Source organism: Taurulus bubalis, assembly GCF_910589615.1.
Source record: "Taurulus bubalis genome assembly, chromosome: 15".
NCBI classification, from domain to species: Eukaryota; Metazoa; Chordata; class Actinopteri; order Perciformes; family Cottidae; genus Taurulus; species Taurulus bubalis.
In genome coordinates, this window is record NC_136603.1 from 15840954 (window position 1) to 15856143 (window position 15190).

The 15190-nt window shown below is 39.7% G+C and overlaps 2 protein-coding genes across 2 annotated transcripts in view; one reads left to right on the plus strand and one right to left on the minus strand.

Annotated features, from left to right (window-relative positions):
- appb (amyloid beta (A4) precursor protein b) overlaps nucleotides 1-1856 on the minus strand; it is a gene marked incomplete at its 5' end in the record, with an annotated part of 10157 nt that extends 8301 nt beyond the window's left edge. Inside the window, one exon of the mRNA XM_079231020.1 lies at nucleotides 1797-1856. Within this exon, the coding sequence (XP_079087146.1) occupies nucleotides 1797-1856 (60 nt within the window). The remainder of the gene's footprint in view (nucleotides 1-1796) is intronic.
- Nucleotides 1857-10553: 8697 nt separating this feature from the next.
- piga (phosphatidylinositol glycan anchor biosynthesis, class A) lies at nucleotides 10554-14993 on the plus strand (the record flags this gene model as incomplete). Its single annotated transcript, XM_079231169.1, is given in 7 exon segments — nucleotides 10554-11000; nucleotides 11089-11359; nucleotides 11465-11597; nucleotides 12409-12541; nucleotides 13251-13457; nucleotides 14181-14419; nucleotides 14421-14993. Coding segments are annotated over 7 exon segments (1533 nt in total). The 3' UTR covers nucleotides 14524-14993.
- Nucleotides 14994-15190: the final 197 nt, after the last annotated feature.

The following is a 15190-nucleotide window of genomic DNA, read 5'->3' on the forward strand; positions in this document are numbered from 1 at the left end:
ATCACATTTCTTGAAAACACAAGACACAGATATATCAAGCCATGTGCTAAGCTATTAGCATGTTATTATCGAATTTTACTGAGACAACCAGTGAAACCTGGTCTTACATCAAAGAAGAAAGCTCAAAAACACTGACGACTGAGGAGTGTTGCAGCAGGCCATGACACATTTAGGTATTGTGCTGCATTGCCTGCCTGACTCGTTCAATCATGACTCAGCCTCCAACTTAAAACACATGCAGCACAGAAATGAAATACATTGGCACCCAAAGAGCAGGTAAATGGACAGGCTATCATGATAATCTCAGACATATCATGAGACCCTGTGAAAAAAAGCTATCTTAAAATACTACAAAAATAGTACAGCAAAGATATAAACTCTGACCAGTATTGTAACAAAAGAGAAGAAAAAAAATACAACAGAAGATGTTTTACAATGCACCTCATCCAGAGCATCAGCTATAGTATCTCAGGACAATCACAGGTATGGCAATATGGGGATATTAATTTAGGAAAGGTATTGAATGCTGCCTTCATCAAAAAAGTGTGTCCTCTATAATTCTGCACAGACATTTTATCTGCAGCACGCAGGGTTCAGTTTTTGGGTGGGAAACCAAGAGTCTTGCATTGTCTCCCTAACTTACTTAGCACTCCTGAATGTAGCATGGTAATGAGAACTCCCAGCTGTATACATCTACTGATTTGCATTAAGCTTATAGACCCTGATCATGCTATTCCCAGCTGATCCTAAACCCTGGACGTCTCCCTCATCCTGCACAGCACCAGAAGCAGCAAGCAGCAAGCGCCATCTTGCTTGTGTTAAACTAAAAAAAAGGCTGGATCTTTGTTTTTCCATTCTCCTCAGCAATATCACCACCTTGCAGCTGCAACGCTGCTGGACATAAAAAAACAAACAAACAGGGGGCTTATAACCATTTGTGCTTAACGTGCTGTATTTGTATAGCTGTTAAACTGACACCACAGACTGCATATAAGAAGAGGACACACCACAGAGTGTATAAGAAGAGGACACACCACAGACTGCATATAAGAAGGGAACACACCACAGACTGCATATAAGAAGGGAACACACCACAGACTGCGTATGAAGGGGACACACCACAGACTGCATATAAGAAGGGGACACACCACAGACTGTGTACTAAGGGGACACAGAAGAGGACACACCACAGACTGCATATAAGAAGGGGACACACCACAGACTGTATATAAGAAGGGGACACACCACAGACTGTATAAGAACCTTAGCTAACATTAGCGTTAGCTCTCTACACCTAGCCACCGCATTATGAGGTGAATTAAGAGATAACAGCGACTAACTAACGCTACAATAAGTCGTATTATAACAAACCGCGTTTTATTTATGTTGTATTCCCCCTTAACTAATGAAAACACGTCCAACACGACAGGGCCAAGCTGTCAATCCCTGGTATGTAACAGTAGGCCTCGGGAGCATCGATGGTCATGTCTGGTTCTACGGAGGGAATCGATGTCACGAACATTTCATGTCGATGGACAAGATGTTCAAAACTGTCAGGGATCAAAACAACTCAACGTCACTGGATCAAACAAAGAGTGGGCCTCGGCAAAGCCCGGTAATCGTGTTATCTGCGGTGGCAGCACGGCAGTGAGCCGTTACCGTGGCGCAGTCGTCGTGTCCGTTACGTTGGTAACGTCTTTAGACCAGACCGGACACGGTGGTCGCTGTGGCCTCGGGCCCGCGGACACGGCTCACCGACTCCCACCGCTACGATGTCTCCGTTGTGCGTTACTCACCTCGGATGAAAGCGTCAAGGTCGCCACCAGTAACAGCAGAAACGCCGTGAGCTCGCCCATGCTGTCCTCCCGGTATCCAGCACTCCCGCTACGGCCCCGTTAGAAATTAAAAAAGAAAAAATGGCAACGCAGGTGGTGATTACGTGTCGACACCAGCGGCGGCTGAAAGTGTTCTGATCCCGATGATCCCTATGCGTTTAGCTCCCGGTGGTGACTGTGCTGATCCCTGGATGTGTGTCTGGATTGAGACGGGGCGGGGGAGCAGGTCTGGCCGTGTGTGCGCGTGTGTGCGCGCGCGCGCGCTTCATAACAAGGTAATCCCATAAAGCAGAGCCTCTACCCATTTATTTGATAATATTGTGTATAAATATTGCATTAAAAAGCCTGAAGTTTTGAAACATTTAATAAAATAGTATTGAATTATACCAATGAGTCTTGATGTAGCTTTAACAGTTAAGTATTGTAAAGCAATACAATGTTGGCATTATAGCGCAAAGCCTTCAAGTAAAGCTCGTTTCAATAAATACATCCACAGGTCTAGTTGGAGCTGTGTCGCTGGAGACGTGCTTTAGTTTACAGGATGCAAGAAGTAGAGTTGAGATGGAGCAGCTGTGTGTTTAAACTGTGCAACACACACTCACCAAATAGCCCCGTCCACATCATCGGGACTTTTGGTTCCTGCACTGCATGCTGTAAATCTTATTGTCCTCAGTGGGAGGCAGATTTCTCAATCAGCCGTTGGCCATTTGTTCCTTTTATTTATTTACGACAGCACTCCGGAAACTCCGGCGTTGAACTTTCCCTCGGTTTCAGTCACGCTGAAGACGGACGTGTGAGGATCACTTTAATTTTTCACGGGCTGGGATTTTAACCACATTTTTAGCGGATTTCACAAATGTAATCCAAATAATTACACACCGCGGAGCATATTAGAATAATTATATAGCCGAGACGTTTTTATAGATATTCCTCAAAACACTTCAGATCCATTGGCACCATGAGGACTTTCCTGGGAGTGTTAATGGTGGTAATTGTCTCAGGTAAGCCGTCATGTCATTGAGACCGTCTGCTTCTGGCCATGTGTTGTATTGTAAATGCTTATACTGTAGCTGCAGGACAACCGCACACACACTTTTGGTATTAGTATAATTAAACGAGTCTAGATGCAATATTTGAGTGTTTACAGTATAGGATTTAATGCCCCTGTAGCTGCAGTCTTGAAATACTGTTAAATGTGTTACTTTAGCAGTCGTTGGCAACACAAATCTTAGATGCAGGCTCCCCCAACATTGCTCATTGAATATGTAATAAAGAAAACTAAGCAAATGTAATATGAATCTAACACAATAAATAAAATATCACTCTAATATACATGTATATAACATATACAATGATGTAAAGTGTGTGTACTGTAAGGTTTGCTTTACAAATCTGCCCTCTTAACACATAATAAGCGTGTCCCCTTTCAGTTCTTGTAAGATTTCAAGTGGCAAATTAAAGGAGTTTTCTACAAGTTTGAACACATATCTTGTGTCAACATCTCATTAAATCCCACCAAGTAATCCATACTGGCTGTTAAAATGTGATGCGTGGCTACAAGAGTTGAGAAAAAGTATAACTGTACTAAACTAACACAGTTGTTTAAACATTAGACATTATGTTAACAGAAACAGCTGTGGCTTATAGCCCTATAATCAACAGTTTCACCACCAACGCCATGTAAATGGATTTGTTTTGGAATAGTTGAAGACATGTTATTAATACATAGAGCAAATACTGTACATTTCTATTTTTTATTTTTATATTATTTAAAAAGAATGCCAGACTTTTGTATAACACAATGTTTGGGCTTCAGTGAAAAAGTCTGTTTATGTTTCAAAATAGTTTGAAACCAAACTATTTTATTTGTTGGATATTAGCAGGACTGGTGCACTATTTCGACCTCATTTTTCACATTGTTTACATGATCTCAGAGATAAAAAATGCTCCTGATGTGTTTGTCTCCCGTGTACCTTCACGAGAGAAAAACAAAGTGAGTCTTATATTTACAAACGAGTGGCTGTGCAGCCGTGTTTGAACATCAAAGCACAAACAGTCAATTATTACATTGGGTAACGTCATGGAAATCTGCAAGTAATTAGCGGAGTGGAGTTTATAATATGACCTCATATTATTACATTTTAAGTATGAAGCACTGATAACACTGGTGGTTATCACACAAACTGATGAAAGGAGAGACAGATTAACAGGTTAGGGAGGTTATACATTGATTTATTTCTTCTAGAGGGAAGATTTTATTGTGAATGTAAAGGTAATGTGAATAATAAAAATGGAATAAAAGGTAGGTCAAATGCTAAAACATGCATTAACAAGTAAACAATGTCAAATTAAAGCAGACATTGGTGTTTGTGGTCTGTTGAATATATTTACTGTTGACGTTTCACTCAACCCTTCATAAAAGTCCTGAATTTAAAATCTTACTCAAGTAAAAGTACAGAAGTCAGCTTAAAGTACTTTAAGTGTCAAAAGAAAAAGCACTCATTAAAACTGCTACATCAATGTATAAGTAGCATTTTACTGTTGTTGCTGGTCCCGGTGGAGTCACTTTTAACTACTTTAGTTTATATACAGTGAGTCAGTTTTGTCCCAACTACACCCAACTTCACACTGATTTTCAATAAGAGGTCACAAGACCAAAAACATTGGGTGCCACTGCTTTAACTTTTAATTGTATTCATTTATTATTTTAATAGATTATTTTTCAAAATGTAAAATCTTAATTAAAAAATAAATTTGGGACTATGCTGTTGAATAAGATGGTTTGGAGTAAACAGATCAAAGATTCCCTCTAAAATGATGTGTGGTAAAATAATAAAGTAATATGAAATAGAAAAGTACCTTAATACCTCAAAATTGTACAGTACATGAGAAAATGTACTAGTTACTTTCCCCCACTGGAATCAGCAAATCAACAGACGACCGCCAGGGATTACTTTTACAGAAAGCTTATCAGTCTTTTATACATTTTCAGTCATGAATGTTTCTTCCGATGCTAAATAAAACAATGATAAACGTTGGTATTAATATAATTCAGTCCTCTGTACAATCTTAATTTAGGATAATTGCTGGGAGCAACTCCATGTAAAGGCTCTGTACTTACTCTGGTATGAATGTGGCTCCAACAGACACTGCTGTAAAACCGTGACTTCCGATTCAACATTGGTTCTGCAAACTGGGAATATAATTTGTCAATTTGACGAAAACGTCTCTCAGGTTCACTGAACTTGTTTTGTCAAGTTTAGGGAACTTAACTCAGTTGGTTTTATATTTGCACTTTTGAGCTCATTGTCTAAGTTTAATTCAGTTAACTCAAATTTTCTAGGCAGGAGTGTTTTACAGACACACATATTTCAGAAAGAGTCTCAGAACTGAACTAACCCAATTTCTCTTTTTTACTCCAGGTAACGACACGACTATTCCAGGTGTCTTAGAAGACAGTGTCCTTCTGCCATGCACCTGCTTAGAGTTGGACGAGGAGTTTAAGTTTAAGTGGCAGATGGAAGAACCAAACCAAATGCTGATGTACAATTACAACAAGACCATTTCAAACAGATACAAGGGCAGGATCAAACCATTTCTGACTGAGAACAACAATAACTGCTCTGTTCTCCTCACCAATATCACAGCGGAGGATCAGGGGAGATACAAATGTATTTTTCACAGTAAGGATACATACCAGAAATCCTATGTATATCTAAACGTTTCTGGTGAGTCATTCATCCTTTATGCATTCCGGCAGTATTTGATCATTCATGCACCCATGAATTTACAGAAGAGGCACTAAAATCATTCTTCTCTCTACAGCGAGCTACAGTGTTTGTCAAACAAAAGACAGCCTGAGTGGAGGTGTGAAGGTTTTCCAGTGTGACGTGAGAGGACGCTACAGAGAGGCTTGGATTCAGTGGACTTTGCATGGACAGCCTCTAACGAATTTAACCGAAACTAAAATAACTCACACAAACAACACAGATGCTCTTACTGGATTCTTCTACTTCAACAGCACACTCAGTACTAAACACAACTGGACCTCAGAACCTAGATGTGTTGTCAAGACTAAACACATATCAATTACCTTAAGCTCTGGCTGTGGAGAAAGGCTTGGTAACTATTTGTTTTTATCTATTTCAGAGAGGATTGCACTTACATTTAGCCCATTACTCCACATTAAATGATAGATAGATAGATAGATAGATAGATAGATAGATAGATAGATAGATAGATAGATAGATAGATAACAGATATATACTTTATTCATCCAGAGGGGGGGGATTTGTTAAATCTATGCATTATTAAAATGCATTATGATATTATTAGTAAACACAGCAACAATCATAAAACAACATATTGTAAAACACCTTAAAAGTAATGTGTTGTTGAGGATGTGACTTGAATGAATTTGTTATTTAAAGTATCATATTTTTGTAATTTCCTTTCACAGAAAAAAACATAGGAACTCCAAACAGCCCCCAACAAGTGAGAGTCTGGTTAAAAATCATCCACGGGATGATGTTTGTACTTTTCCTTCTCTTTTTGTTTTTTTCAAAGTAAGTGGTTGTCATAACATCAGCGATCTTTATCCAACGATACTTGTATTTAAGTTGTACTGGTTAAACCAGAGTTGCGCAACACTTCTTGCAGTTGCTAATCCGAGCGCTACCACTTTTGCTCTTCAGTGTTGAAATTTGCCGTTGTAACTGGATCTCCCAGTAAAATTTATCTTTCCATGTCTTTTGTCCTTGATATAGGAGTTCACCGAGGACACAAGAGGGGACTACCAACAACGTCTGAACACAACAAACCCCAATGTCACAATGTAGGCTTCTACATTACCATCAAACTGTGGTTAACTTTGAATGTGGCATCATGCCCACTCAGATACTGTTTCCAGACAGGTTTCATCCTGTGCTCGTGCCACAAAAGGAATGTGGTGCTTCTGAAAAGGATGTCCATCTTGAGAGTCTTTATGGATGTTTGCAAGGAGGGTTTATAATCTTTCCTTCAAATTCAAGGACTGTAAAAGGAGATGCCCTCTACGATTTGAAGATTACATTACATGACAATTTATTTAGCTGACGCTTTTATCCAAAGCAACTTACAAAAAGTGCATTCAACCATGAGTACGAACTCAGAACAAGAACAATCCAGAAAGCCAAACTACAAAGTGCTACAAGTAAGTGCCATTTAAGTGCTACTAAAGTGCTAATATTTAGCTCACAGTGACGGAGCTACAAGCCGATTGGCAGAAGCCGAGCAGAGTGAACAGCCTGGGGTGTAAGGTGTGACCATGTCCTGGACGTAGACTGGACCCGATCTGTTTGCAGCACGGTACGCAAGTACCAGAGGTGTCAAAAGTATTCACATTCATTACTCAAGTAGAAGTATAGATACTAGGGTTTAAAAATACTTCTGTAAAAGTTGAAGTATCAACTCAAGCTTTTTACTTAAGTAAAAGTGTAAAAGTACTGGTTTAAAAACTACTTAAAAGTATAAAAGTAAAAGTAATGTAAGGGGAATGTTTTTTTTTCATTAAGGACAAACTCTTAAGCTCAGGACAAACTCTTAAGCTGCGTCTCAGGGGCCTATAGTGCACTACCCCACCTCCCCCCAAAACAATAATTTTTATAAAGGCCATAATGACTATAATGTTTTAAAATGTTATGTTGAAAAAAGTGGGATGCACTAGGCTACCCGTTTCAGCTGCATATATGCCCATTTAAAATGATCACATTTTATTACAATGCAAATACATTAAAGTACCATATGTGTACTACTGAGCATTAACATGCGTTTCATGGAGCGGAAGACATGATAACTAGTTGCCTGTAAGTATTGTAATAGTGCAAAATAGGAGTTTTTTTGTGTGTTTTTGAACGATGACAAGCCGAAGTGAAAACAAACCAAAATGAAATAGTATTGAGGCTATTTTTAAAATGTAGGGAATAGAAAGTACAGATATTTGCGTAACAATGTAAGGAGTAGAAGTAAAAAGTCGTCTGAAAAATAAATACTCCAGTAAAGTATAGATACCCAACATTTCTACTTAAGTAAGGTAACGAAGTATTTGTACTTCGTTACTTGACACCTCTGGCAAGTACCAATGTTTTGAAGCGGATGTGGGCGACCACCGGTGAAGATAAAGTGATACATTTAAATGTTCAGTCATCACAGAATCATCACGCAATGAAAATAGATTGCTGGAAGTGTGCACTCTGTGGATTGTGTAGCAGGTAACAGTGATGGGATTCATATTGATATCAACCAGCTGTCATCTTTGGACAACTTCCTTGTTGAACTGATAAATTGCTAGACCATTTTATGAACGCAAGAAAACGCTAAACTGATTCAGATACCCTATATACTTCATTAAAGAAAAACAGCATGAAACTGAGCCATTCAATCTACTTTGGTGGTTCGGTATATACGCTATACTGTAACTGACGCACTTAAAATGTGAGAAAAGGAAATGATTAATACATAGAGATTTTTACTGTCGAGATTTGAGGTAACTTGATCTGATTTTGCAACACTTAGCAACTATTATGTAAAATAGGAATTCTGGGGTGATAAGCAACCATTTTATAACTAATTGATCCTGTGTGACCATGAGGGGGGGTATTTATACAGCACACTACCAGCACTATGCTTTGTAAATTACATCTAGTGTCTACTGGGATTTTCTCCTAAAGGTCAATGGACAAGCTATTTATTTTTCTTACAACAGATTGTGTAAAAATGTAGCGTGTTCTTCTGCCTTTGTAGTAGTTATGTGGTTGCTTTGCCAGGTTTGTTTTTAATTTATATAAATAAACAGGTTACGATCATTGTATGTAATATATATTTTTAAGAGGTATGACACCAAAATCAATGCCTGTTAATAATCCCAAACAGGACAATCAAACACACAGAGACGTTATACCTTCTCAGTCTAAAAAGATGTTGTTGAAAGTGGGAAACATGTTGCTAGTCCCAATGGCCATTCCACCACTGGTCCCCTGTTCTGGGTTTGGTCAGCAGCATTCCTTATAGCTGCAAATAGGAGAGCACATCAAATCTGAAGCAAAAGAGGATATTGAAATAATATGTGAACGTCTGACTTAGTGAACTTATACACAGGGTTAAAATGAAAACCAAAAAGTGTTGCTGGGTTAGAAAACCAGAACAACCATTTTTTGTACCATTGTCTTTTCCATGACAAAGTTTTGTATCTCTCATCTCGTCACTTTCTTTGTATAAGTTGATGTATTCTGAACTGTAAGACACTGTAAAAGCATAGTTACCTCGTCATATTCAATTTATGTTTAATAAAACATATTAAAAATATCCTTAAATATTTAAGGATTTAAGTTCCTGGGAATCAGCATCACAAACGACTTGACATGGTCATCACACATCTCCATCCTGGTGAAAAAAGTTCAATGTCTTTCCTCAGGAAACTTAAGAAGGTAAAATTCTTGAGTCAAGTTCTTGTCAACTTTTAAAGAGGTGCAATAGAAAAAATCCTGACTGCAAACATTACAAACTGTCATCATGGGATGTGTACAGTACACATCAGGTACAGATCCCTCCTAGGGCAGGAGTGAATAAAACCACCCAGAACATCATTGGCATCCTTCATGATATTGGTGAGAAGAGGATACGAGGATATTAAGAGACAAAACACACCCCAACAGAGATACAGAAGTATCAGCTGTCGAACCACCAGACTTTAAAACAGCGGCTTGTCTCTGGCTGTGACACTCTTATATAATGTTGTGTTGTTGTTGTTTGTTTTCTTTCCTATGTAGAACATTGGGACGACAATCTAAATGTTAGTGTGCAACACTGTCGTACAATGACAAATACAAATCTTGTAAACGTGTAAAAAAAGTGCCACCCGCAGATGTCAGCATGAGCTCCGTGGGAGTATCACTACGTCATCGCGTGTGACGTAGGTCACACCAGGAAGTGATACGGCGGCTAACTGGTTTCTACTCCAGGGCTCGCGAGTAGAAATGAACCTACATCTGAAAAAGACTTCTGTGTATTTTCACAGGCGGGAACTAGATTGACATTTTATCTACGGTAAGGCAATCTAGACAGATAGGGAAACCAACTGCTTTAATGTCAGTGAAGCGGTGAAATATGAACAGAGTCTGTTAGCTTGATGCTAAGGTCTAATGAACTAACGTTGGTGAGATGTAAACAGCGTCAATGGAAGAGATTGCGAATAGTCAACTTGCATTACACCAGCTAACGGTAGTCTGTTGTTGGCTTGATTGCTTGACTACATGTGAACGGATAGCAAATACAAGTTACAGGGACAATTCACACGAGGACATGTCTAGTGCTCAGAGGGAAGCTGCACACTCAGTGAAATGACACCGGGCTACACTAAACCACCACTGTATGACATTTGATAAACTCAACAATTAATGTTAATCAATTTGGAGAAAAACATATGGAAGTTTAATGGCACTCAACAGACAAATTCTCACATTAAGCATTTGGAAACGAGGAATGTTAAGAAATCACTTGTATTATTAATCGATTGTCAAAATTGTTGCTGATTCAATTTAATCGTTTTAGCGCTACCTTTTTTTAACTCATTTATTTCATTATCAAAATACTTTTGTCACCAGTTAATCTTGCTGTTTACCAACTAATCAATGAATACACTAATTATTTCAGTGAGCTGCGTAGCCACACAAGGTGTCTACAATGGGTCAACGAAGGAGATCACCAGCTGTGAATAATCCTTCAACTTCAGGAGTCTCTGGAGCTCCTACAGAGGTTGCCGGGGTCCCCAGCAGGAAGCACAACATCTGCATGGTGTCCGACTTCTTCTATCCAAATATGGGAGGAGTAGAAAGTCACATTTACCAGCTATCTCAGTGTTTGATTGAAAAGGGACACAAAGTGGTAATTGTCACACATGCCTATGGCATGAGGAAGGGTGTCAGGCACCTGACCAACGGACTGAAGGTCTACTACCTCCCCCTGCAGGTGATGTACAATCAGGCCACAGCCACTACTTGCTTCCACAGTCTCCCACTGATGCGCTGTGTGTTTGTAAGGGAACGCATCACTGTGGTGCATGCACACAGCTCATTCTCCGCCATGGGCCATGATGCACTGTTCCACGCCAAGACCATGGGCCTTAACACGGTATATGACTTATTATGTGCCAGGTCTCAAAATCATTATACTGCACATAATCTTCTGGCATACACCTAAAGCGTGTTATAATTTTCAGGTGTTCACTGACCACTCCCTCTTCGGCTTTGCTGATGTGAGCTCTGTGCTGACCAACAAGCTTCTGACGGTGTCGCTGTGCGACACCAACCACACTGTGTGCGTGTCGTACACCAGTAAGGAGAACACAGTGCTCCGTGCAGCACTCAACCCAGAGATAGTGTCTGTTATTCCCAACGCTGTTGACCCTACGGACTTCACCCCCGACCCCTCCCAGCGCCAGGACGACAAGATCACGATTGTTGTGGTCAGTCGTCTTGTGTACCGCAAAGGTACGGAGAGGCTGTTGTGTTAGACTTTAATGAAGTATTAAGTACATTAATTAAGTATTGCTTCATCATTGTCTAAGCAAGTGTTCACAATCTCTCCCTCTCAAGGAATCGATCTTCTTGGTGGAATAATCCCGGAGCTCTGCCTTAAACATCCAGATCTGCACTTTCTGATTGGTGGAGAGGGACCGAAGAGACTCGTGCTGGAGGAAGTGAGAGAGAAATACCAACTACATGACAGGTACTGCTGGATTAAGTTTTTTATGATACGGTGGTACCACTTAAACCTCTTTTAGGACATGCTCTCTGTAATAACATAACATGACACTACTTTGCATGCAATGTTATTGTTGCAGTAGCCATGTTTTATGAACAGAGAGTTGACAACACTGTCAATATATATATTGCACATTTGGGGCGTGAGCCCCGCCTATGTTGCTGCACAGAGCACTGTTTGCTTGTTTATTCAACCAAATTTAATGACAATTGTTGAACATTTGTGTAGGAGAAAAAACTGATTTGGACCCAATTCGAAATGGCATAAAAATGATCTAGACGCAAATGGAAGTGGCTTATATGGATAGATTCGTCTGGACGTGTAGTATCCAGGAGAGAGAGAGAAAATAACTTTGTTTTTGTGACTTACTGTTCAAAAGTTACAGGCCAAAACACAAAGTTTGTTGTAATAGCGTCACAATCCAATTTGCACCACATTTGGCAAAGCGCTCCCTTGAGTTCCGAGCAGTACAGACAACAAGTGGGAAGTCAAACGAACGAATGGCACTCTGTTCAGACAGACAGATAGAGATTCCTCCCTTTATAGTTAGATATCTATACCATGTCAACACATTATTGTAGTTAAGCAGTGATGTTTGTGGAAATATAGTAATTAGTGACTGTGTCGTGAATATACAGGAATTAGCCTGTACCAAGAGTGGCGGATAGATAGATTACACATTTTACTGGCCCTGAGCAATCAAGCAATATTTATTATTTAGCCCTAGAAGGTGTAATTATTTGTGCCTCACTCCTTTTGAATTGGGTCATTTCAGGGTCCGTCTGCTCGGGGCATTGGAGCATAAAGACGTTCGTGGAGTTCTGGTGCAGGGTCACATCTTCCTCAACACGTCTCTCACTGAAGCGTTCTGCATGGCCATTGTAGAAGGAGCCAGCTGTGGACTGCAGGTGTGTTGCCATTCATATAATAGTTTAAGGATTGTGAATTATAAGAAAGAGTATTTCAGCTATCAGTTCAAAGATAAATTACAAGGCAACCTGGTGATTTTACTGATGACACACCTTGTGCTGGAGAGAAAAGTGATCATTAAAATCACCACATCTTGTTGGAGTGATGGGAAATTTGCTTTCATTAGTGTCTGCAAAAGTTACTATCCTTTCCTAAATATACTGCTTAAATTAATTTCATAACACAAAGCTTGGTAAACCACAGATTTCTATAATTTATCAAAAGTATAAAACATGTTTCAATGATGTATTGCCAATGGCTCTAAAACAGTAACAAAAGAAGCATTTCCTAATTTCAAACCAACCAGCTTTACAAAAAACGCCCTTTCAACTGAATAGAATTGGCTTGACACAGCTGAAGATTTTGAAGTGTTGTCACAGATTTCCTGTGGGTGTGTGCACGTAGGTGGCTGCTCAACTCAATCTCATAGCACTGCTTAAAAAAGGTTTTACGGAAAGGGAAAACAGAGGCCGTTTGTGTCACAAAAGCAGCCATAGATAATAGTTTCTATTATCTAACACTGACATACAATTAAGTAAAAATCCATCACGGACTGATGAAGCCAGCAATGTTAGGTAGAAAACGCACTTTTTACTTCTGTGTGTTTTGTATACAATGTATACATCCAGTTGTTGTTTTATTTTTCAGGTGGTTAGCACTCGTGTAGGGGGCATTCCGGAGGTCTTGCCTGAGGAGTTGATTACCTTGTGTGAGCCTAATGTGCGGGCGTTGTGTGCCGGTCTGGAGACGGTCATTGCCCGGCAGCGTTCAGGGACTGTCCCCTCCCCCGCCTCTATCCATGCTCATGTGGAAAAACTTTACACATGGAGAAACGTTGCTGAGAGGACAGAAAAGGTAGTTTCACTGACACCAACACCTGCGGTTTCATTCAACTGCATTCTGTTTGTACTTTTGCAAGTACTTACGACCTTTTTGTTTCAGCTTTTGTTCTATTACAGACCAAAGTGAGCTACAGCTGAAGCTTTAGTTTTTAGATGTTAACTCAAATTGTTGGTTAATGAGAGGTTATGCTGGAAGTAACTGGTTTACAGTCATCAGAAACAAATCTCTGTCGTCTTTGTATGCCATGTTTATGACAGCCGATACTGGCTTATTGAGCCTGATGGGGATATTAGTATTTGGGAGTTTAAAATTCAATATCAATTAACTTAAAGATGCGTTCTTGTATTTAAAAAAATATTATTTAATTTGACTAAAACTGAAGCTGATACAAAATAGCGTTCTCAATGAATCAGACTATTTGACATCTGAAAACTGTGTTCTCACGACAGAATATACACAAATACACGTTAAAGTTATCAAGCAACTGCATCTTGTATCACTAATACAGTTACAGTAAGAAAGCCATGCTTTCCAATTAAGATGTGGTGAACCAATCTGATTACTGACCTGTTGAATGTTCACATAGAAACAGTAACCAGGTTACTGCAGTGCATGTTACCACGTTTTCCAATTTCCCGTGTAATCTTGTTTTCTTCTGTGCATGTAAATCAGCTGAGGGCTTCACGCCGAATGGCACTTAGTGACTCTGATCACTGTGTCCTGTGTTCCTCCCAGGTGTACGACCGCGTAGCCGGGGAGGAGGTGCTTCCCCTGGACAGACGTCTGCGGAGGCTGAGGGCTCACTGCGGCCCCGTGGCGGGCTCCATCTTTGCATTTGTGGCGGTTTTAAACTTTCTGTTCCTGCTGCTTCTGCAGTGGTGGGTGCCAGATCGGGTCATGGACGTGGCTGTGGACGCCACTGGCCCTCACGGACTGTGGAGGCAGGAACCATGCAGCAAAGTCGGAGCTCATTCTACAAGTGCCACGAAGCAAGCGGCAGAACCAAAAATGTCAACATTTTGATGTCTTCTCTTCCTGGTGCCAGCTGACATTTATAAACATGGCCACTGAATGCTGAATGTGCTCGGGGTAACCCCGGACATTGTTTACATTTACTTATTTAAAAGGGACCTCTTGTGAAAGCATTTCATCTAAGACTTGGAATTCATTATTTTTATATTTAATGATTAAAATGGAAACCTGTGGCACTCCATTGAGCTTCAATAAGCACTTTTTTGTTATACTGCGTATAGATGGAACTAAACAGAGGGAGTCAAGGGCTGGTTATTGTATACTTACTTTCAGTTTGATGAGTACTTTTTTTAGAACAATGGTTTTGTTGGTAACATTCATTGTTTGTGCAAAGCTGTACGTAGATAAGAGTAAATTGGTTTATTTGTCTGATTTTTAAAAACATGAATTCCACTGCTTTGTTTAATAATATGAGATGTTGCATATTTATTAAACACATTTACAACAAATTTATTATTTTTTCAGATGACCGCGTGACTTCCTCGACAGTCCACTCTGGAAAATAAACTTTCTAATGTTTCATCTGCTCTCGCATTTCGTCTTATTTAGACTGTCTACAGCATTGTAGCAGTTTCCTCTTTCTAAATACAATTACAACATGTGGAGAAACCTTATTTTCCAAAAGAGACCTCTGTGGAATGAAGAGTGCCAGACAAAACTTGATTAGCTGTGAAACAGGAGGAGATAGAGATGGGGTGGCAAGGCCTTTTAGG